The following is a 22,531-nucleotide window of genomic DNA, read 5'->3' on the forward strand; positions in this document are numbered from 1 at the left end:
GTAGAGTGAACCAAGGGGCGGGGGGGTTTCATCAAGGAGAAAAACAGAACTTTCACACCGTAGCCTGGCCAGTCATGAAACTGGTTTTCAAAGCTTCTCTGATGCGCACTGCACCCTCCTGTGCTCTTCTAACCACCCTGGTGTCTGGCTGTGCGTAACCAGCAGCCAGGCGATTTGCCTTAACCTCCCACCCCACCAAAAACGTCTCCCCCTTACTCTCACAGATATTGTGGAGCACACAGCAAGCAGTAATAACAGTGGGAATACTGGTTTCGCTGAGGTCTAACTGAGTCAGTAAACTGTGCCAGCACGCTTTTAAACGTCCAAATGCACATTCTAACACCATTCTGCACTTGCTCAGCCTGTGGTTGAACAGCTCCTGACTACTCTCCAGGCTGCCTATGTATGGCTTCATGAGCCATGGCATTAAGGGGTAGGCTGGGTCCTCAAGGATAACTATAGGCATTTCAACATCCCCAACGGTTATTTTCTGGTCTGGGAAGAAAGTCCCTTCCTGCAGCTTTTGAAACTTCAGAGTTCCTGAAGATGTGAGCATTATGTACCTTTCCTGGCCATCCCACGTTGATACTGGTGAAACGTCCCTTGTGATCCACCAGTGCTTGCAGCACTATCGAAAAGTACCCCTGCAGTTTATGTACTCGCTGGCTTGGTGCCCCGGTGCCAAGATAGGGATATGGATTCCGTCTATGACCCCACCACAGTTAGGGAATCCCATTGCAGCAAAGCCATCCACTATGACCTGCACATTTCCCAGGGTCACTACCCTTGATATCAGCAGATCTTTGATTGCATTGGCTACTTGCATCACAGCAGCCCCCACAGTAGATTTGCCCACTCCAAATTGATTGCCGACTGACCGGTAGCTGTCTGGCGTTGCAAGCTTCCACAGGGCTATTGCCACTCACTTCTCTACTGTGAGGGCTGCTCTCATCTTAGTATTATTGCGCCTCACGGTAGGGGAAAGCAAGTCACAAAGTTCCATGAAAGTGCCCTTATGCATGCGAAAGTTTCGAAGCCCCTGGGAACCATCCCAGACCTGCAACACCATGCGGTCCCACCAGTCTGTGCTTGTTTCTTGAGCCCAGAATCGGCATTCCACCGCATGAACCTGCCCCTTTAGCACCATGATACCCACAATGGCAGGGCCCGTGCTTTGAGAGAAGTCTGTGCCCATGTCCTCATCGCTCTCGTCACCGCACTGACGTCGCCTACTCATCCAATTTCGCTTTGCCAGGTTCTGGTGCTGCATATACTGCTGGATAATGCGTGTGGTGTTTAATGTGCTCCATGCTTGCCGTGGTATGGCGTCTGCACAGAAAAAAGGCGCAGAACGATTGTCTGCTGTTGCCCTGACGGAGGGAGGGGCAACTGACGACATGGCTTACAGGGTTGGCTTACAGGGAATTAAAATCAACAAAGGGGGTGGCTTTGCGAGAAACTGAATGGCCGCCTCAAGGATAGAACTCAAAACCGGGTTTAGCAGGCCATTGATTTCACAGAGGGAGGGAGGGAGGAGAAAATGAATACAAAACAAATCTGGTCTATTTCTTGTTTTGAGCCACTTCATCTATCTTTATACATCATGCTGGCAGCAGACAGTGCAGTACGACCGCTAGCCATTGTCACCTCTGGGGTGCTCGGCAGAAGACGGTGCAGTATGACTACTGGCCATCGTCTTCTGCTAGCTGCAGATTAAAAGACAGTGCACTGCCGGTAGGACTCAATTGCCATGAGACGAAACAAGGGAAATGACCTGGCTGAGTCACTCCCACGTTTGCCCAGGTGCCTGGTTAAAAGAGCACCCAGGACTACGTCGATGACAGCTACCAGCCATACTGCACTGTCTGCTGCCAAAAGGCAATAAACTGCTGCAGTGTAGCAATGCAGTACCACATCTGCCAACACCCAGGAGACATACGGTGACGGTTAGCTGAACGGGCTCCATGCTTGCTGTGGTATGGCGTCTACACAGGTAACTCAAGAAAAAAGGCGCAAAACGATTGTCTGCCCTTGCTTTTACGGAGGGAGGGAACGGGGGCCTGACGATATGAACCCAGAACAACCCACGACAATGTTTTAGCCCCATCAGGCACTGGGATTTCTACCCAGAATTCAAATGGGCAGTGGAGACTGTGGGAACTGTGGGATACCTACTCACAGTGCAAAGCTCCAGAAGTCGACGGTTGCCTCAGTACTGTGGACACAGTCCGCCGACTACATGCACTTAGAGCATTTGTGTGGGGGGACACACACTTGACTGTATAAAAACGCTTTCTACAAAACAGACTTCTATAAATTCGACCTAATTTCGTAGTGTAGACATACCCTTAGTGACATTCCCCTCCTTCCATTTTCTATATGTATCATTTGGGTTTTTAGATATCTAAAAGCACTTATCTTTTCTCTGCATAGGAATTACTTGATGTTGAGCTTCTAGTATTACATCTTTTAGGAACTGCCAACCCTCTTCAATTCCTTTTCTTCCTAACTGGTCTCTCTACGGAGCCGTGCCTACTATTTCTCGGAGTTGGTTGAAGTCTGCCTTTTTGAAGGCCAGTGTCCTTGTTTTGTTGTTCACATGTCCTCCTTTCCTTAGGCTCTTGAATCCTATCGGATTATGATCACTTCCTCCCAAGTTCCCAACAACCTTTGTGTTCGCAACTAATTCATCCCTGTTGGTCAAAACCAGATCCAAAATGGATGACCTTCTAGTTGTTTCCTCAACTTTCTGATATCCCCTACACATACGAAGAACTTACAGGATATATCCTGTAAGTATGGCCTACATTCTTTCTTCCCAGTTTTACACATTTACCCATAATAAAACACACATTGTTTGCTTGCGCCCAGTTTACCAAGTGATCTAGATCATTCTGAATCAGTGACCTGCCCTCTTCTTTATTTACCGCTTTTTTTTTTTCAATTTTTGTGTCATCTGCAAACTCTGTGATGATTTTATGTTTTCTTCCAAATAATTAATAAAGATATTAAATAGTATTGTGCCAAGATTTGATCCCTGGAGGACACCACTGGAAACAGACATGCTTCATGACAATTCCCTGTTGACAGTTACATTTTGAGACTTATCAGTTAGCCAGTTTTTAATTTATTTAATGTGTGCCATGGTAATTTAATATCGTTCTATTTTTTCATCAAAATGTCATGCAGCACCAACTCAAAAGCTGTACAGAAGTCTAAGTATATTACATCAACACTATTACTTTTATCAACCAAACTTGAAATCTCATTAAGAAAATATATCGTTAGTTTGACAAGATCTATTTTCCATTAATCCATGTTGATTTGCATTAATTCATTACCCCTCTTTAGTTCATTATTAATCAAGTCCCGTGTCAAACTCTCCATTATCTTGCCTGGGAGCAATATCAGACCAACAGGACTATATCCGGGTCACTCAGTTTATCCTTTTTAAAAATTGGAACAACATTAGCTACCTTCCAGTATTCTGGAACTTAACCAGACATATTGAAAATCAACATTAATGGTCCAGTTTGCTCCTCAGCTACCTCTTTTAGAACTCTTGATGCAAGTTATCTGGACCATCTGATTTTAAAATGTCTGACTTCAGTAGCTTCTGTTTAACATCCTAACATACTAGTAGAATGGAAAGACTTTTACCATCACCGTGTGACGAGATTGCATCAGATGTTTTTTCCCCCCCCAAATACAGAAAAGAAATTTATTAAACATTTCTGCCTTTTCTGCATTATTGATAGTTCTACCACTTCCATCTAGTAAAGGACCAATATCATTGTCAGAATTTAAAAACACCTTCTTATTGTCCTTTATTATGCTGGCATGTGTTCTCCTTGTGTTCCTTGGCTTCCCTTATCAATAGTCTACAATTCTTAATTTCTGATTTATAATCATTACTATCAACTGTGTGCGCACGTGCATGTGTGAGCGCATTTACAGCTACCTTCACTTCTCTCATCCAAGTTCTATTTTTACCAGCATAGCCTTCTTCCTTGATCATTGGATTGTGGTTTTGGGGCATCTAGTAAGGTGTTCTTAAATGATTCTCAATCATCATTCATATTTTCCTGATTAAATTCTTCCTCCTAGTTGATTTGGTCCATAATTGTTTTCAGCTTTGTGAAATAGTCTAGATAATACTTAGTCCTGCCTCAGTGCAGGGGACTGGACTAGATGACCTACTGAGTTGCCTTTCAGTCCTACATTTCTATGATTCTATTATTACATTTGACCGCATTAGTCTTCCAACAGATATCAAAGAAGTTAAAATTCCCCATTAATACTAGCTCATGTGTGTTAGCTAATCTTGTTACCTATTCGAAGAATATCAGAGGGGTAGCCATGTTAGTCTGTATCCACAAAAACGAGGAGTTCGGTGGCACCTTAAAGACTAACAGATTTATTTGGGCATAGGTTTTCATGCATAAAAAGCCCTTCTCTTCATGTGCCAGTATATTTATGCCTGCATCTGTAATTTTCACTCCATGCATCTGAAAAAGTGGGCTGCTTATGCCCAAATAAATCTGTTAGTCTTTAAGGTGCCACCGGACTCCTCGTTATTTGAAGAATGTCTCATCCACTTCCTCTTCTTCATTTGATGGTCTATAACAGACTTCCACAATAACATCACTACTATTCTTTTCTCTTTTTAGCCTCGTTTTTGTTAGTTATACTCACTTATTCTGTTATCAGAGTAGCAGCTGTGTTAGTCTGTATTCGCAAAAAGAAAAGGAGTACTTGTGGCACCTTAGAGACTAACAAATTTATTAGAGCATAAGCTTTCGTGAGCTGTAGCTCACGAAAGCTTATGCTCTAATAAATTTGTTAGTCTCTAAGGTGCCACAAGTACTCCTTTTCTTATTCTGTTGTGTTAACTGAGGCTATGTCTACACTACTGCGGTAAGTCGACCTACGCTATGCAACGCCAGCTATGTGAATAACGTAGCTGGAGTCGACATACCTTATGTCAAGTTACCATGAGGTCTACACCGCAGGGGGCTGACAGCAGAAACTCTCCCATCGACTTACCTTACTGTTCTTGTCGGGGGTAGAGTACAGAGGTTGGCTGGAGAGTGATCTGCTGTTGATTTGGTGGGTCTTCACTAGACCCACTAAATCAATCACTGGTGGATCCATCTCAGAGCATCGATACCAGCTGTAGTGTAGACCTAGCCTTAGAATCTAAACTCTTTAGGACAGCAAGTATCTCTTGCTTTTTTGCACTTCCCAGCACAATGGGGGGCCCACTATTATTGGAACCTCTGCGTGCTACTGTAATACAAATACAGTAACAGGTACAGCAGAGACTGGGTATATTTAAAACCCATTAGCTTTATTCTGTATTTTGTCCCTCCTCACAAAGACAAAACTAGCAACAGCTACTTGAACACTCACGTGAGAAAATGAGGATGATTCTTCACTGTTTCCTCTAGCTTCTCCAAAAATGTCATATCTGTGGCATCCCCAGGTCTCAGACACTCCTCATCCTATAGAGAGAGGAATCAGCAAACACAGCAATACTTGTACTAGAGAGGCTGCCTAGTTCACACACATAATAAATAACTGCTGGGTTGAAAAGGAGACTTTTTTCTTCTTGGAGACTAGTTAGACTTTTAGTGTCTTTCCGGCCAGCAGATGAAGAAGTCATCTGAAGTACACTTTGACTTTTGGTGGGAGGTCGGCTCCCTGTGTACAAAGAACTTGCCTGCTCCCACAGTTCAGTTGAGTTTTCAAGAGCAGAACAATTAAAATCTGACGATAAAATGAAGTCAGATCAAGCTCTGTAACTCTAATTTATGTACAGAATTGATTCTAAAAAAGAAAGGAATTTAGACTGGTTTAGGAAGTCTCAAAGAAAGAAACTGATCAGGTTTGTCTTTCAATTTTCTGTGCCAGTTAAGCAAGAATATATAACATTATTATTTAGAGCTAGTATTATAGCAGTGTCCGTAACTGTAATAAGTGCCCCATTTTGCTTGTAAAAATACACAAAAAGACGTTTCCTGCTTCAATTGCTGACAACCTAAGAATACAAGTGACCTCCAAAGGGAGAAAAGGAAAACAGTTAAATATATATAGTTTCTATACACATTTAAATTTTTGTTTTTTTATAAATAGATAAAGCAAGATCTACTTATCCTCAACTGCCACCTAACCTACCTATCACTAGTTGGCTGGTTGCTTTGCATTCAGAACAGCAATACATGAGGGGGTTTAGCATCCAACAACAGCCTGCAAAATGCTCCTATTGAGCCCTACTTAACTGGCATGAGTACGTTATTTATAGTGTTTAGAGAATATATCTGCAGCAAAGCCCTGGTAGTTGCTTCACAAGTTTGCAGTACAGGATGATGCCACTGAACTAGTAGAGCACACTAAGGCAACTCAGAAGTTCTCTAGTATTGAAACTACCAGGTACAAAGATGCTACCTGAAGCAAGTTTGTTGTCTTGTTTGTTTCCTTTTTGGGGGATGGAAAATACAGACCCAGTGAACACACATTGTCCCTGGGGGTCGTCTTTTAAAAAAAAAAAAAAAAAAAAAAAAAAAAAAAAAAAAAAAGAGGGTCTTGTCCATTTTAGAATTAAGAAGTTCACTGCCCTCAAAAGGAAAGGTCCTTGATTGTTATTTGTTCCTCCCTGGGGATTTCCTAGGACTGGAGCCAGGAAGACCACCTCATTGTCACCAATATAGCCACAGCACACACTGTGGTGTCAGACACATCCAGTGCAGCCTGTAGGGAAGTGTGGGCTATCCAATGCCCCTCAGTCAGGATGGCTCTCAGCTCCTCTCAATGGTCCTGTGGTAGCTTGTCCAGAAATGGAGACAGCTTATCCCAGCTCCAATGGAAAGGAGAGCCTAATAATTAGCCACACACACATCTGGTGGCTGACTAATGAGTAAACCTTGCACGAGATAAGGTCTAGTTTCTTTGGGTCCGGCTCTAGGAGGTATTGTTATTTTTGACCTTTCCTTGATAGCAGCAACTACAAGCAAATGTAGTACTGGGAGGAAATAAAAGTATTCAAATCCCTTGGAAGGGACATGGTACCTTCTTTCTACTCACTTAGATGTCACTAGCGTTAAGGCTGGTGTTTGCCATAGATCCTATGTCGGCTCCAATGGTCTTCCATTAGTTGGCATGGGGAGCCTATTCGGCAAGGAAGGGTGCGAAATATCCAGGATCTCATGGGACTTCGGCTGCATTACTTGTAGTGGTATATCCATTATCTCTGCCATGTGTTTAATGAGCTCTTGGAATAATGTAAGATCATCCACTAAGGAAGACAGAGGGGCTTACTGCCTCATCAGGGGAGGATGAGATTACAGCAGGAACAAGTTGTTCTTCCCTTTGTGTTTGTTGTTCCTCATCATTTTCCTCCTCCTTTCTTTCCAGGATCTGGGGCTTCACTAGTTGGCCTAACTGGGATGGTCCATATTGTGTCTTTGAAGAGGGGAGGTCTAACCCTGGAAGAGGCAGGTGATGCAGGCTTACACAAATACGGCTGTACACCCAAGTGTGTCCAGTAGAGACAGTGTTGGTAGGGATATAAGTACTGAGGTGGGACACACACAGGAGGGTACCAAGAGAAATGTTTCCTACGAGTTCAGGTCTTCTCCTACTTTCCTTTGTAGAATCCTCCCTCGAGTGCCTTCGTGATTCCCAATATGGTACTCCAGGGGGGAAGGTGAGTGGGTGGGAGATGTGTCTAGATAGGGATGAGGAGAAAGCGAGTGACCATTCTATCCAGAATGCCCTGCATATAAAGGGAGAAGTTGGTACTGGAGATACCTCCCTGACTTGCTGTACCAACAGTGCAGTAGTTGGTGGCTTAGATATCACCATCCTCAGCCTCTCTAGGAGACACAGCTGTAGTGTCAGGCCCAAAAGTCTCTCAGTACTCTGTATGCTTTGGGTACCAAGACAGCAAGTATTGCTGGGTACTGAAGAACACGGTTCTGAGGTGAGCAGTTCCCAAGGCTCCGGGTACTGAGAGAAAAAACAGTCTGCACATATGGTGAGTGCAACTGGGGCTCTCTTAGTAGTCTGTACTGGGGCACTTCACAGGACCTTTTCAGACTTTTGGCCCTTAGGAGGTTGAGCCTGAGATGAGTCAGAAGTCTGAGGATGCTTGTGTCTAGACTTGCCAGGCATCTGAGAAGGGGACCTTGGCTCATCCCTTCTCCCATCGTTCCTTCACGGCAGAATACTGATTCCAGAATGGAGATGGATGACTGGGGTCTCTTAATAGATGTGACCCAAGAGCTCAGGATGGAATCCTAGCTCACAAGGCCACTAATGGAGAGGAACTGAACAGAGGACCATAGACTGGTTTTGACCTATGTTTCAGTGTCTGAGAAAGCGTGTTTTGAACTCTTGAGAAGGAACAACTTCAGGTGGGCTTCTCTAGCATGCTGATTGTGCTTATTCAAAACATATAGAATATTGCTTGGGGGTATGTCCCCCTCCTAGGCTGAGCAGGAACTGGGAATACCAGTTATGCAGCATTGAAACTTAATTAGAGGCAGGTTTTGAACCCTGATGATTTAGCTTCTGCCATATTGCTAGCACCTTTTTGTGTGTGGGGGGGGGGGTGGGGGTGGGGGTGGTAGTATTGGTCTACCTACGCTGAAACTTATCTAAAAAATTATATATAAAATATTAGCCAACTATATGAACTAACTAACAACTAAAGTTGCTAACTAACACCAGCACGGTGCATAGGGAAGTGGACACTGCAGAGGTTCTGTCTCATTGCCACAAGCGGTAAAAAGAAACTGAGGAACAGTTGTGCCTGCTCTGCCCTTTATGCCTTTGGACTGGGGGACGGGGACAGTCCAGGACATCTAGAGTGCAGGTACTGCCCAAGTGGATACTGCTGACCAAAAGAATCCAATCTTGCATTCACGGGACACACATGCACCAAGAATGGAACCCATGTGGACAATCACTTGAACCTGCAGCTGGAGCTGAGCAATGTTGTAGCCTGGGTTTCCTTGGCTCCCCTCTCCCATCCCAGCTACTTCAGTGGGAGAATTCCTCTCCCATCTTCACAGAAGGAAGAGCAACTAGGTTTGGGGAGGGGAGCCAGGCAAATCCATTTTGCCACTTAGTTAAGCTGCCAAGTGGCTGCTCTCTCTCACTGCTGCTGGGAGCAGGAGATCAAAGATCAGGTGGCTACTTTGGTGGTCACTCACTCTGCTTCTTCTGAACTGCATCCCCACACTGCTATGGCTGTATTATTTTTACAACCTGAGAGTTGGAATAGAGAAATTAAAAATAGGGCTGTCAAGCAATTAAAAAAATTAATCACGATAAAAAAATTGGATTAATCACGCTGTTAAACAAAAATAGAATACCATTTATTTAAATATTTGTGGATGTTCTCTACATTTTCAAATATATTGATTTCAATTACAACACAGAATACAAAGTGTATGGTGCTCACTTTATATTTATTTTTATTACAAATATTTGCACTGTAAAAAAGAAATAAAAGAAATAGTATTTTTCAATTCACCTAAGTATTGTAGTGCAATCTCTTTATCATTAAATGCATCGGATGAAGTGAGCTATAGCTCACGAAAGCTTATGCTCTAATAAATTTGTTAGTCTCTAAGGTGCCACAAGTACTCCTTTTCTTTTTTCTATTCTGTGTTGCACTAGAAATCAATATATTTGAAAATGCAGAAAAACATCCAAAAATATTTAATAAATTTCAACTGGTATTCTATTCTTTAACAGTGCGATTAATTGCAATTAATTTTGTTAATCATGATTAATTTTTTTTAGTTAATCACATGAGGTAACTGCAATTAATCAATAACCCTAATTAAAATCTTTTGCAAAAAAAAGTTCTCTTGACTATAGGCGCTCTGCTCAGAATCCTCCTTCCCTGCAACACAGGACATTCTTAGTCAGCCAATTTAAAGGGTCCAGGGAGGAAGCTTTGGTGCATTCAGACATTTGTTTTCTGTTGATGTTTTTTTCTTGGGAGGTTCTTGCTTCTTCTATACTCTCAGATGTGGTTAATGAGAAATTTATTTGTGCATATGCATTGTATGGCATTATAGATGTACCCCAATAAAAATACAAGTTAAAACAGTTTTGCTTAAAAAGAAGCTTCTATCTTATTCAGTGTAAAGCTCTTAATGAATAGTATTGTTAGTATGGTTAGAAATGCCAGCAAATGCAAAAACATGCATGGAAGACAGCCTCTGGGTCTACCACACATGGTTCATACCCAACACTAGGATCTACTCACTTCTCTACCTCCCTCTGCAATCCTCACACTCCCACAAACAAACTGTACACCAGCCTCCACTTCCTTTTCAGCTATGACTAGTCACTTCCCATTATGCTCCTAAATATCTTCAATTAAAAATATATATAAATAAATACAGGTTTGTCAACTCACCAAAATAGAAATTATGCCTTTGAATTTCTCTTCCACCAGATCACAAATGATTTTGTTATTGAAATACTGGACAGGTTCCCACTGCCATTCACAAAGACACACAAACAATTAAAGACTGGTTAAAGATCTTGATTCTGCACTGGAAGGAAACAGTCTGAGTGATCAGTGTATTTCAGAAGATAGAAAATATTTAAAACAGTCTTCTTGAGGCCCACATGTCAAGTATGAAAGATACCGGTATATTTCTTTCTTAAATATACATTTATTTTTCTGATCTGTTTTTGTTTGTTTTGCCACAGAGAGGGTGAACATCTTTGTCCCATCACAGTCAAAAGGAAAGGGGAAACCTACGCAACCAAGCTCTCTATTCTGAAATATGGCTGCAGCGGACAGCCTCCCTCTCTAGAAGAGGTCTGACTCAAATACACTAGGCAGTTGCAACTAGAAATATAAAACGTTATATTATGGAACTAAACTAATATAGAGCTGGGGTTCTTGTTCCTGCTGTGCATATGCCACACAAAAAGACTGACTATTCCTGAAACCAACCCCCCTCAAATGAAATATTTATCTTTGTTCCAGGTCTTCACTGAGTCATGTTGTCACAGTTTCTCATTTTTCATTTAGATTTGTGAAAGGTAGACTCCCTAACTCAAATAGCAGCCGATCTCTGTGGTTGCTGCTCCGAAACAGGTCTCCAAATTCTGAACGCAGGATTCAAGAGAAAGAACCTCTTCAGAAACTGGGAACCAGGCTATTCATAAAATATATTTAGTTAGTGGTAGTAACAAACAGGTGAGGGAGGAGCAGAGAAATTTCTAAAGGGCTGTCTTACAGCATCCTTATTCTCCTGTCTATCTGGGTTCTTCTATAGAACCCCATCAGTGTAGCATCTGAGTGCCTTGTAGCCAGAACCAGGTACCTGCACAGAATCTTCAGACAGTAAGTAAGCAGAGAATCCACCATACACGCTTCTGCTATTTCTTAATTATATAACAGTAGCTCATAAAAGATCAAACAAGAAAAGGAGTACTTGTGGTACCTTAGAGACTAACAAATTTAAAAGTTCAATTTAGAAGATCAAACGCAACTCAATCACCATTCTGCCCTTCCTACAAATCTTGCTTGGAAGGCTGAAAGGCAGGAGTTTGGGTTTTGCTGAAGCAAGGCTTCAGCAAGAAGAATACACAACAATTTTCCAAAAATAAATTGATAAGATCTACATTTTCTGGCAGCAAAATGTCAAAGGGCCACAATGTCATGTGGCATTCTTGACAGGACAAGAATTCATGGATTAATTCTGATGTTTGATAGCCTCAAAGTTACAAATGCAATAGCTGTGAGCAAAACTGCAGGATTTTCAGCGCCAAACACACAGCTTCTAACCCAGCAAGCTAGAAGATAACTTTCTTTAGCTGAGAACAGTATTAAGATTTTTATGTGTTGTATAGACAAAGGAGTACAGAACAAGATAATCACTAATGCTGGAACAGGTCTAGTTCTAATCTGAATGGGTTTTACTTGAATAAATGCTATCACCCGTGAGCAGGTGATTGCATGTGCAAAAACAGAGCCCAGTTTGAAGCCCCTTTTGTATGAAGCAGTTCTGGTGGATCACACACAGACAAATAAGGTAAAAATAAATATTTACTTCCAAATTCTTGCTTTACATACTGTAAATCATCATCAGCTGGCCTCTCCCAATAGGAGATGCTACAGAGGAAACAATACAAAATGAGGTCTTGGCTCTTACCGCTATGCCTTCTGACTCATATTCCTCTTGTTCTGATTTTAGTGTGAGTTCTATGAAGAGCTGCTGCAGTTTTTCATTACAATAATTGATACAAAACTGCTCAAAGCTGTAATCGATCAGAAAGAATTAGTCACTCCCACACTGTATTTCAATAAAACAAAGTCTGCACCATTTTGGTCAGGCACCATGCATAATCTGGGTACAAATCAAGAGAGAGACAAGCAAGAGATCTAGAGATTCATATGAGCTCTATAGAGATGAACCAATGAATAGTCAGATTCGCCCCAGAAGAGAGAAAGAGCCATCAGAGGTAAGCAAGGAGGAACATGGATTCAGCAGACATAAATAAGGGCCTATCTACACTAAAAATCCAACAATGGATATCTGCCATAGTTAGGTTCCAGGCTCCAATAAAATTCCATAAAATAATTCTATATTGTGTTCTCTCATTCACAATACAACAAAAATGTGCTAGAAGGAAGAAACCCACACCACACAACTACATGCTGGTGTGATTAGAGCTGTCATGTAGACAGGCTCCAAGATGGGCAAAAATCAGTTTCGCATCCTTGAAACATTAAGACGATAAACAGTAGTGAATGCTGAGTTCTAGCAGGGTCCCAACTAGGCCCAGAGGTCCCTATCTAGAGATGTTAAAATAGACCTCTTGCTCAAAAGACATTTGCCTACTACAGGTATTTTGTTGATTTCCTGAATTTGAGACCTAATCTCATGTTACATAAACCTCTCCTATTAAAGAAGTGCCAGGCATGGGGAAGCCTGTTATTTTAATGTTGAGGGAAGGAAACAAAACAACAGGATTAAATCACAGGAAACAAGGTTATTCAAAGTTCAAAGACGTTGAGGTGAAACAAACCTATTGTGCTGGAAAACCTCAAATCCATAAATGTCAAGCAGCCCTAGAACTGTTGCACTCCTCCAGCCTGGGCACTCTGCCTCCTGTAACAAAGACACAAAATACTCTGTCACATTTGGTGTAGCTTTAATCATTAGGCTCAAAAGCAGTTGCCAACCTCCACTGCTATCTTTCCATATAATTCTAGTGTCTGGTCCTCACTCCTCTCAGTGAGAAAGGAATGCAGTCAGAAAACTATTGTTCAGTATTGAGCTGAACCTCTTCCCTGCTTCCTAGTTCAACAGTTTGAACTCACACTTCCCACTCACTTACTAGCACAGTCGTATAGTATGATCATGGGAGTGCAAGTGAGAGATAAATTTACCTTGTAGGCAAGAGACTTATTAATCTTATTCACTAGCCAGGAGAAGGTGCGCCCATATATTGCCTTGGCTAGAGCATCTCGTGCATAGGCTGCCTGCTCCAGATTCAGAGGACTGACCAACTGCATGTGGAAGAAGAGACGAGACAAATCAAATAGTCAGCCTACTGAGCGATGCAGTCTTCGTAACACAATACTAATAACTAGCTGTGCACACATCACAATCTCCCAGCAGTACTGGTTACTAGTCACAAGATTACATGAGACCAAGAAATGTAGAGATAGTTTCCTCTCAGACCTGTGAGAATCTGTAACCAGAACGTGAATTGTTTAAGCTGATAACAAAGCAGCCCATATTAGTTGGCTTCAGTTCTGGATGTTTCCCAGTTTACCAGTTCATGTTCTCACCTCTTCCCCTTTTGCTATGATCGTCTTGTGGATCAATGCTTCCCGGAGCACAGAGCCCTCAACCCCCAGGAGCTGCAAACCACCAAAAGGAAAACTCCATTAGAGAAAGTATTATTAATTTCACATCTGTTTTAGAGACATCAGAAACTTTAGGCCCCACAGCTAATGAATCAGTGAAGAACAGGACTTAACACATCCTGTCCACTGCTGAGATGCACAGTGATTCACTCCTCATTCTAGTAGGCATATGCATTCAACAGTAAGATAGGTGACTGGACATTACTGGTTTACCAGGACCATTGCAGCAGAATGCACAGGAAAAAAAAAAATCTGTTACCCATGTTTCATAACTGTTTTTTGAGATGTGTTGCTCTTGTCCATTCCATTCTAGGTGCGTGTGCACCCACATGCACCGTTGTCAGAAATTTTTTGCCTTAGTAGTATCCATAGGGTCAGCTGTGGCGCCCTCTGGAGTGCCACATTCATGCATCGGTATATAAGGCACTGTCGGCCCTATGCCCTCTCAGTTCAATGAACCACCTTGCCCTCCAATTGGGACTGAAAAGCTTGGCAGGCCATGCGAATCGCCCTGAGCTTCTTGGCATTTATGTGAAGGGAGCAGTCAATCCCTAACGAGCGGCCTTGAGTACTGAGATTCCCCAGGTGGGCTCCCCAACCGAAGTCCAAAGCGTTGATCACCAGAGTCAGCAACGGGGACAAGCCCACAAAGGGAACTCCCTGCAAGACCGACACAGGGTCCAGCCACCACACCAGAGATGCCCAAATGTGGTTCAGCACTTTGACTACCAAGTCCAGGTCTTGGCATCAGTGTACATCCCCAACAGACAACCACGCCTGCCACAGCTGGAGATGGAGCCGGGTACATTGAACCACATAGGTGCAGGCCGCCATATGACCTAACAACCGTAGACAGGTATGGGCAATACTAAGGGATGATCCCTTTCATGGGATATTATCGCCGACATGGCTTGGAAGCGGGACTCTGGGAGGAATGCCCTTGCCCTCATGGAGTGCAGGAATTGGGTAAAATTTTAAAGCTGTTAACCTCTGACCTTAATTATTTCATACAGAAAAGTGACCCTTTAATAGTGTCAAGATCTAATAACTACTAAATCTTACCCTGGAGTAATACAACAGCAACAGAACCAATTACATTGGTATATGGGAATGTCTCGAAGGGATTATACTCACCCTAGCCAGATATTTAATCTGGTTCTCTGTGGTCACCTGAGCATTGCCCTGTTCATCAGCAGCAAACTGCACATTCCCCAGGTGCAACACACTAGCGACAATGCTCAGCAAATCCTAGTACAAGAGAAAGAAGAAATAATGGTCAAGAAGTTGGGAATAAATATGGATTAAATCTTAGGTGGGATGGGGGGGGGAGAAAGGGGAGTTTCTTTATATGTCCATCAGTAGGAGACATTTTTACATTTAGCTTTCTGCAGGGCACTCATTCAAAGGCTGCCTCCTGGTAGAAAGAACTAACTGAAGCAGGACAGACCTCTAAGGGGAGAAAACTCAGATGTACTTCAAAGCATTTCTTACCTCTACCTCATTGTCATTGAAGTTAATGACGGACAGGGCCCTTCGCACAACCTTCCAGTCGTTTTTATCACTGATGGAACTGACCCTCGCACACTGACCCTAAAAAACACAGATTTTGAGATTTAGTAATCCTTACGCATTGTACATACAGCCCACATAGTTCTATCTTGTGTTAATTGTTACAGAAGGGGCCATCTCACCAATATCTTTATAACTCTGTGAAGTGAGGGAAAGATACTGAGAAGTAATAAACTAAGAATCACATCTATCCTATAATACAGGATAGTTGGCAAGGATCATCATTATTAAACTTTCACCCAGAAAGTTTCTCTCTCCTTACAGATCAACACTCTGATCTCGCCTTCAACACCAACAAAGTCTATCAGGTAAGGATAGTTTTTCCCTTTACTGAACAAGCAAACCAGGAAATTAGCCAACTGCAGGACCCTGTTCACACCTTCACTAGATAATGGTACTGTTGGGGGTTCTTCTCAAGGCCCAGACGCCGCAGTAGGTCATCTTCCCCTCCCTCTAACAGCTGGTAGAAGATGTGAAAGTTCCTCTCTCCATGATTCTGATGGACAACCCGAGATTTCTCCAGTAGGTAGTTCAGGATGTGACCCCCCACAGGCGCACCCTAAACCAAAGAAGATAAATTGAAACATCCTGCTTCTTTGATGGCAGAATATCAAAGACTAAGAGAGTTTGGAATAATGGATCACAAAAAGTAGAAGTAATCTTTGTCATGTAATAGCATAAACTAACAAATACTGAGTGTGGGTTTGAGCTCTTGGACTTCCACAGAGTAGATCGAACACAAAGTATTAGAGAATAAAACTCAAAATATAAAACCATTACACAGATCAATATTACAGCTCACCTTGAATGTGTTCACTGCTGGTCACCCATCACAAAAAAAACTTATATATGTCTCTTGACATGGATTCCATCCATGTCTCTAATAATTTTGTTGCTGTTCTCTGGACCTTTTCCATTTCTGCTATATTAAAAACAAGGATGGAGTCCAGGGTCGAGAGATATTTAAAAGATTAGGATGATTTCTGTCTATGTAGGTTTTTACACTATGTTAATTCTCATGGCATTGTGGTATTTACTTTAGAAAGGAAACAAACAAAATACGCAAGATAAAGCTATATATAATAATTCTACACAGAAAACTAAGGTTGCTTCTGCAATGTCCCTTTGGGCATATTCATAGTTAATTTCTTTTTCCCACATTCTTCCCCCTCCCGGTCCCATTATCCTCCATATTTTTATATATATCGATATATATAAAAATGGAGGTGATTTAGTTAATGCTGTGTTCTAACATGGGCTAAAATGGAGCAGAGATTCTTATTTCTCTCTAAAAGTAGGTGCCCAACTGATATCAGATTTTTCACTGGATTAATTTTTATGCCATTTGAACTTTTGATTTGTGTAGTTTTGATTTGGTTTCTCTTAATATATATTTGTGGTAGGAAAACTTTGAATCTGGGCCCTGGCTGAAATCTTGCCTGGGCAGTCCTACTTTTCACTATTGACATATTTCCTATAAAACACTGACTAGCTATTCATAGCTTGGTAGAGAGGTGGCCCTGAAGAGAAAGAGTTTGTGTAATGGGAAGGTTTTCTAAAATGTTTAGTTTAGGGTCATTTTTAGCTATTATTTGCATTACAACTGAAAGTTTGTGAGCTGTGCCCACAAGTAGGATTAGTTGTTGATGAGAGCTGGACACACAAAACCGATAGATAGCACACCAAACCTTCCGCATAATGAGCTACACTTTTCTCTCAGAGTTTACCCTACAACAGAGAACAGTTCATGCACAGCTGCTGGCGGATAAAATATTCTCCTGCCACACTTCTACCTTGTCTCTCTAATATCCCAGGATCACCACAACTGCAACAACACTGCAAACACACTTCTTCTATCTCCACAGATCTTCCTCTCTCTCCTCTCTGCCAATAATACCCACCCCCAATTAAACTTTAAAAAACTCCACGGCATTAATACATACACAAAATTTGCTGGAAGCTATGAGGGTTGCTGCACACACCACATACTTGAAACAAAACCTACAAAGGCAAGGGAAGGAGAAGTTCAACCCTCTAACAGTAAATACCCTCTACTACTCCACTCACAAGCACTTTACCACTGCCTCTACAACCATACACTGAAACCTTAACTCTTCCCCCCCCAGGGATACAAGCCTTTCATCACCTCCTTTAATAACCATTGTGCACACAGCCCTTTATTAAAACTACCCTCCCCTCAGCACAACCAACTACTGCACTACACATCCACAATCACTAGGGTTGAGAAAAATTAGCTGGTAAAGGTGTTTGTGAACCAGGATGAAAACAGCACAATGTTATGGTAGTCGTGAATCGTCTGTGGTGCACAGTAGTTGTGGTAGTAGTAAGGTGAGTGCTTGTGGGCGGAAAAACAGTCTCTGTACCTTTTGGCTTGACTTTTCACTTTCTTAACTGTGTGTGTGTGTGTGTGTGTGTGTGTGTGTGTGTGTGTGTGTGTGTGTGTGTGTGTGTGTGTGTGTGTGTGTGTGTGTGTGTGTGTGTGTGTGTGTGTGTGTGTGTGTGTGTGTGGCATGCTGTGCCTGTAGCAATTCTAGCTGCTTCACAATGAAGTGTGTGTATCTATATATATACAATTATAAATCTGAACAACTCTTTGTACCCAAACTTTTCTGAAACAGTAGACTCCATTCACAAGAGGCAGGTAGGGTTTTTATTATACCTGAACTGTTGATGCAGATCTCAATATCTATGCACTTGGGCATCCGAGCAAGGCTACAATGAGGTATATAAAACAGATTTTCACCTTGTAATCAAACTGCACATCCATGTATTTCCCAAATCGGCTGGAGTTATCATTCCGAAGGGTTTTTGCATTTCCAAATGCCTGAATTAAAAATATAACAGATAAAAAAAGTAAACAAGCTTCAAAAACAAGGAAACCACAAAATAGGGCATTTTAAAAAATTTTTCACAAACTTGCCAGTGGCTTATGTACTGGCCTACGGACGCAGGTTTGTCTACTCCTGAGTGACATATGTTTTGCCAGCATAAGTGGTAGTGTGCACAGCACTATGTCAGCGGGACAGCTTCTCCTGCCAACATGCTACTGCCACTCTTTGGAGGTGGTTTAATTATGTTGACAGGAGTGCTCTCTCCCATTGGCATAGAGCGGCTACACGAGAGATCTTACAATGAGGTAGCTGTACCACTGTAAGCTCTCTAGAGTAGATACAGCCTAAGAAGAAAGTAAGCAGCTACCTGAGTTCTGATTGTTTGAGCTGTACGCATACTGCAAATGTAAAGTTATTACCTTGCATGGGCCTGTTAAACCACTCCTCTCCTCCTTGCAAAGATTTATCCTAATCCCACTCTCTGTTAGGGAAATGTGTCACCCAAAGAAGTCTTGTTAAAGCGTCTTCTGCCATCACCAGTATGACTTAATAGGAACTCATTAGCCTGCACACAATGGTCACAGACCTCTCAGCCTTGCTCAAGCTGGCCAAACTTCTCCCTCCCACAGGCCCACACCCAGAACATTGTTTTGAACAGATGGTGGAAACAGTAAAGGGAACTTGTTTCAGAGTAGCAGCCGTGTTAGTCTGTATTCGCAAAAAGAAAAGGAGTACTTGTGGCACCTTAGAGACTAACAAATTTATTAGAGCATAAGCTTTCGTGAGCTACAGCTCACTTCATCGGGGAACTGTAAGGATTGTACAGAACTGGACATTAGAGGTCACTATAACACCAGAAAAATGCAGCACCAAATACATATCTCTTGTAAATCAGAGACTGAGTTGCCTACACAATGCCAAGTTTCATATCCTGGACTTCAAATTACCTCTAAGACCGGATTGGACTGTAGAAGGCGATCTTTCACTGTTTCAACTTGGTCACTGGCTGGACATGTCACTGCATAGTACTGAAGGATTTTCTTGGTGGCTTCAGTTTTTCCAGCTCCACTCTCCCCAGATATCAGGATACACTGATCCTTCCTCTCAATGCGCAGGGAACGGTATGAGTTGTCAGCAATAGCATAACTAAGGAACAATGACAATTGGAAATTAAGTCTGCTTTCACAAACATGAAAGGCAGAGAATCCTCAGTTAGGCTTTTAGAGTATCCATACTCACAATCACAACCAGAAGAAATGCCAATTCCAGCAACAATATTCTAACGGTGCAAAATCCTAGAAAAGATGGCCCTTCAAGAATAGTGTTTACATTGAGAAACTCTGATCCAAAGCTTCTATAATTATTGTTCACACCAGTTTTCTGGAGTATCTTCATACACCAAGTCTTGTTTAAATCAAGCTGGATCTTAGAATTTTAAAACACATTCCTTGCAAAGAAAGGAGCATTAGCGAACAACAATTTCTTCTTTTGCTACTTAAGATTTTGCTGTGTAAAATGTAATTTATTATAGTTTATCAAATTCCTCTCCCCTCTCTATCCAAATACCACTTCTGGGGCATTTCCCAAATCAAAACAGTTGAATAAATGTAAACTGTATTTTAGTTTTAAAGTTTGCCTCTGGACTGCATATTGTTATGTAGGGGTTTTATAACCCCCTTAAGTGAAAAGGAAAGGCTAACCGTACTGCATACCTTATATTTTGTGATGTATACCATTTATTTAGGGATGACTGCTGTCCACATTATTAATCACAGTCCCCTCCCCTTGCATGGTGACTCAATTATTTTCTGTGCAGCAATAATACCCCTAAAGGAGTTAGTCTGGAAATCCCATCTCCTATATCAGGATAGTGTTGGCAGTCCCTGCACTTTGGATTTACTAAGCTGTACAGTTACAATTTCTCATCAACTGCTTGCAATGAGGGTGAGAACTTTTTTTTCCTTGGACTGTTTGAAAGAGGAATATTTTGCAGGGCACATCTTCCCTGGTACAATGTATAACTGAATAGAAGCAGAACTGGGTAATGCTCCAATACTTAAAAGGATTTGTCTAGTGCTGATAGAATCCTCAGTGTTGTACACTGCAAACAGATAAACAGCCCCTGTCCCCAAAATTTTTCATTCTAATTAATGTACTGTGACGGGTCAGGCCAGATGGCTACAGGAGAGTGATAGAAGGCAGATATATTAGCCCCAGGTTAAGTAGGTCCCTTTTCCCTGGGTAAGGTAACAGGGAAGGTTCCAGAACAATCAGGAACTTTCTGAAAACAATTAAGGGAGACAGGCTGATTAGCCAATCAAGAAGCTGCCAGAATCAATTAAGACAGGCAGGCTAATCAGGGCACCTGGGTTTAAAAAAAAAGGAGCTCACTTCAGTTTGTGGTGTGCATGCGAGGAGCTGGGAGCAAGAAGCTGAGAGTGAGAAGGTGTACTACTAGAAGACTGAGAAGTACAAGCATCATCAGACATCAGGAGGAAGGTCCTGTGGTCAGAATAAAGAAGATGTTGGGAGGAGGCCATGGGGAAGTAGCCCAGGGAGTTTTAGCTGTCTCGCAGTTGTTACAGGAGCCACTGTAGACAGCTGCAATCCACAAGGCTCTGGGCTGGAACCCGGAGTAGAGGAAGGGCCTGGGTTCCCGTCATCCCTCCAACTCCCTCCTTGATACTGGAGGAGTTGACCTGGACTGTGAGTTCCACCTGAGGGGAAGGTCTCTGGCCTGTTCCCCGATCCACTAGATGGATCAGCAGAGACTGCAGGGATTGTTCTTTTTCCTTTTCCCCATGCTGGCCAGTGATGAGACTAACTGAGTGAACAGCAGATTTGAGCCACAAAAGCAGACAAACTGAGGGCTGCCGTGAACCTCTGAGGCGAGCAAATCCGCCAATGAGTGCAGGACCCACCAAGGCAGAGGAGGAACTTTGCTACAGGACGTATAGACAGGATTCTGGATTTTCCCAAGCAATCATGTTTCTAGCATCAGCTCATCATGTTTGTAACATACTCCCATCTCATTTGCACTGTTGAGTCACCTTCCAACAACAGGAAACTGCCCAAATAGTTCTCCCTGTCCCTTCAAAGGTCTTTGGAAGAGTCTTCAAGAGGTATCTCAGGATTGGGCCCTGGCTCAGAGTGCAATTTGGTCAGCTAGGCTCACTCAGCTGTGTCCTCTCCCTCTCTCTCTCTTTCAGTCTGACAGAAAAATTCAGTTACGTTCAAAAATAACTTTCAAGCTTCAAAAATCTTTTATTTTAAATAGGAAATTGGAAACGTTCACCAGGCCATGTAAATAAATACATTCTTTGTTCCAATGGGCTCATGGTATCTTAGCAACAAGGGAAATACCAGATTAATATTGGTCAAGCAGTGACAGAGGAGGTAGGAAAAAAAAACATCACACACACACTTCCCACCCCCTTTCCCTCAGTTTAGTCAAACTGAATAAGCTACTTAGCAGCAAGGGAAACTTAGAACCAGATCATCTACACACTGAATAACCCTGGAACAATGAGGTCTCTGGTCCTGCCTAGGCTGGATCAGCAGTTCAGATTCCTCTGAGTCTCAAATCACTTGGCCAGGAAGGAACTAACTCCCTTTCCAAATAACACTCTCAAAGGCAACTCATTCTCTTTGGAAAGAGAAGCAGGAATAAAACAGCCAGACTTTCTAAAGATCCCTTTTTCCCCCACTCCAGTACTCTGTTTGGAAGATGGAAGGGAAAAAAAGACTTGTATGTTTGCTTTCTGTATATCAGTATTAAACAAGCCAGGTGGGAATAGCTCAAACTGTATTGTTTACCCACAGGCCACTCACAGGTGAGGAGAGACTTCATAGAAACTGACGCCACGGTATCGCTCCATGTGTTGTTTGCTGTAGATTTCCAGATCCTTGTATGGATTTACTGACACCAGAACTGAGCCAATGTAAGTCTGAAAAGAGCCGAAAGGAAAAGCATTACATGAAGGCTAGCATCTGTTTCTACAAGAGCCTTCAGAATTACTCTGGAATCCCAAAAAGAAAAGCAGTACTTGTGGCACCTTAGAGACTAACAAATTTATTAGAGCATAAGCTTTCGTGAGCTACAGCTCACTTCATCGGATGCCAGATATTGTTAGTTTCAGAGTAGCAGCCGTGTTAGTCTGTATTCGCAAAAAGAAAAGGAGTACTGGTGGCACCTTAG

The 22,531-nt window shown here is 42.3% G+C and overlaps 1 protein-coding gene across 9 annotated transcripts in view; it reads right to left on the reverse strand.

Annotated features, from left to right (window-relative positions):
• Positions 1–22,531, reverse strand: part of MYO1C (myosin IC) — a 164,092-nt gene that overhangs the window by 43,533 nt on the left and 98,028 nt on the right. For 8 of the 9 annotated variants that reach the window (XM_043499331.1, XM_043499332.1, XM_043499333.1 and 5 more), the window contains exons 3-14: positions 22,165–22,280; positions 19,281–19,479; positions 18,246–18,326; positions 15,861–16,040; positions 15,404–15,502; positions 15,047–15,160; positions 13,835–13,906; positions 13,430–13,549; positions 13,066–13,148; positions 12,189–12,294; positions 10,436–10,516; positions 5,413–5,504 (exon numbers count right to left, since the gene is read on the reverse strand). In XM_043499331.1, coding sequence (XP_043355266.1) covers positions 5,413–5,504; positions 10,436–10,516; positions 12,189–12,294; positions 13,066–13,148; positions 13,430–13,549; positions 13,835–13,906; positions 15,047–15,160; positions 15,404–15,502; positions 15,861–16,040; positions 18,246–18,326; positions 19,281–19,479; positions 22,165–22,280 — 1,343 coding nt within the window. Of the gene's footprint in view, positions 1–5,412; positions 5,505–10,435; positions 10,517–12,188; positions 12,295–13,065; positions 13,149–13,429; positions 13,550–13,834; positions 13,907–15,046; positions 15,161–15,403; positions 15,503–15,860; positions 16,041–18,245; positions 18,327–19,280; positions 19,480–22,153; positions 22,281–22,531 lie in introns of those variants that run through there. The other variant, XM_038375461.2, reaches the window with a different exon arrangement.

This window comes from Dermochelys coriacea, chromosome 17, assembly GCF_009764565.3.
Source record: "Dermochelys coriacea isolate rDerCor1 chromosome 17, rDerCor1.pri.v4, whole genome shotgun sequence".
Lineage (NCBI taxonomy): Eukaryota > Metazoa > Chordata > Testudines > Dermochelyidae > Dermochelys > Dermochelys coriacea.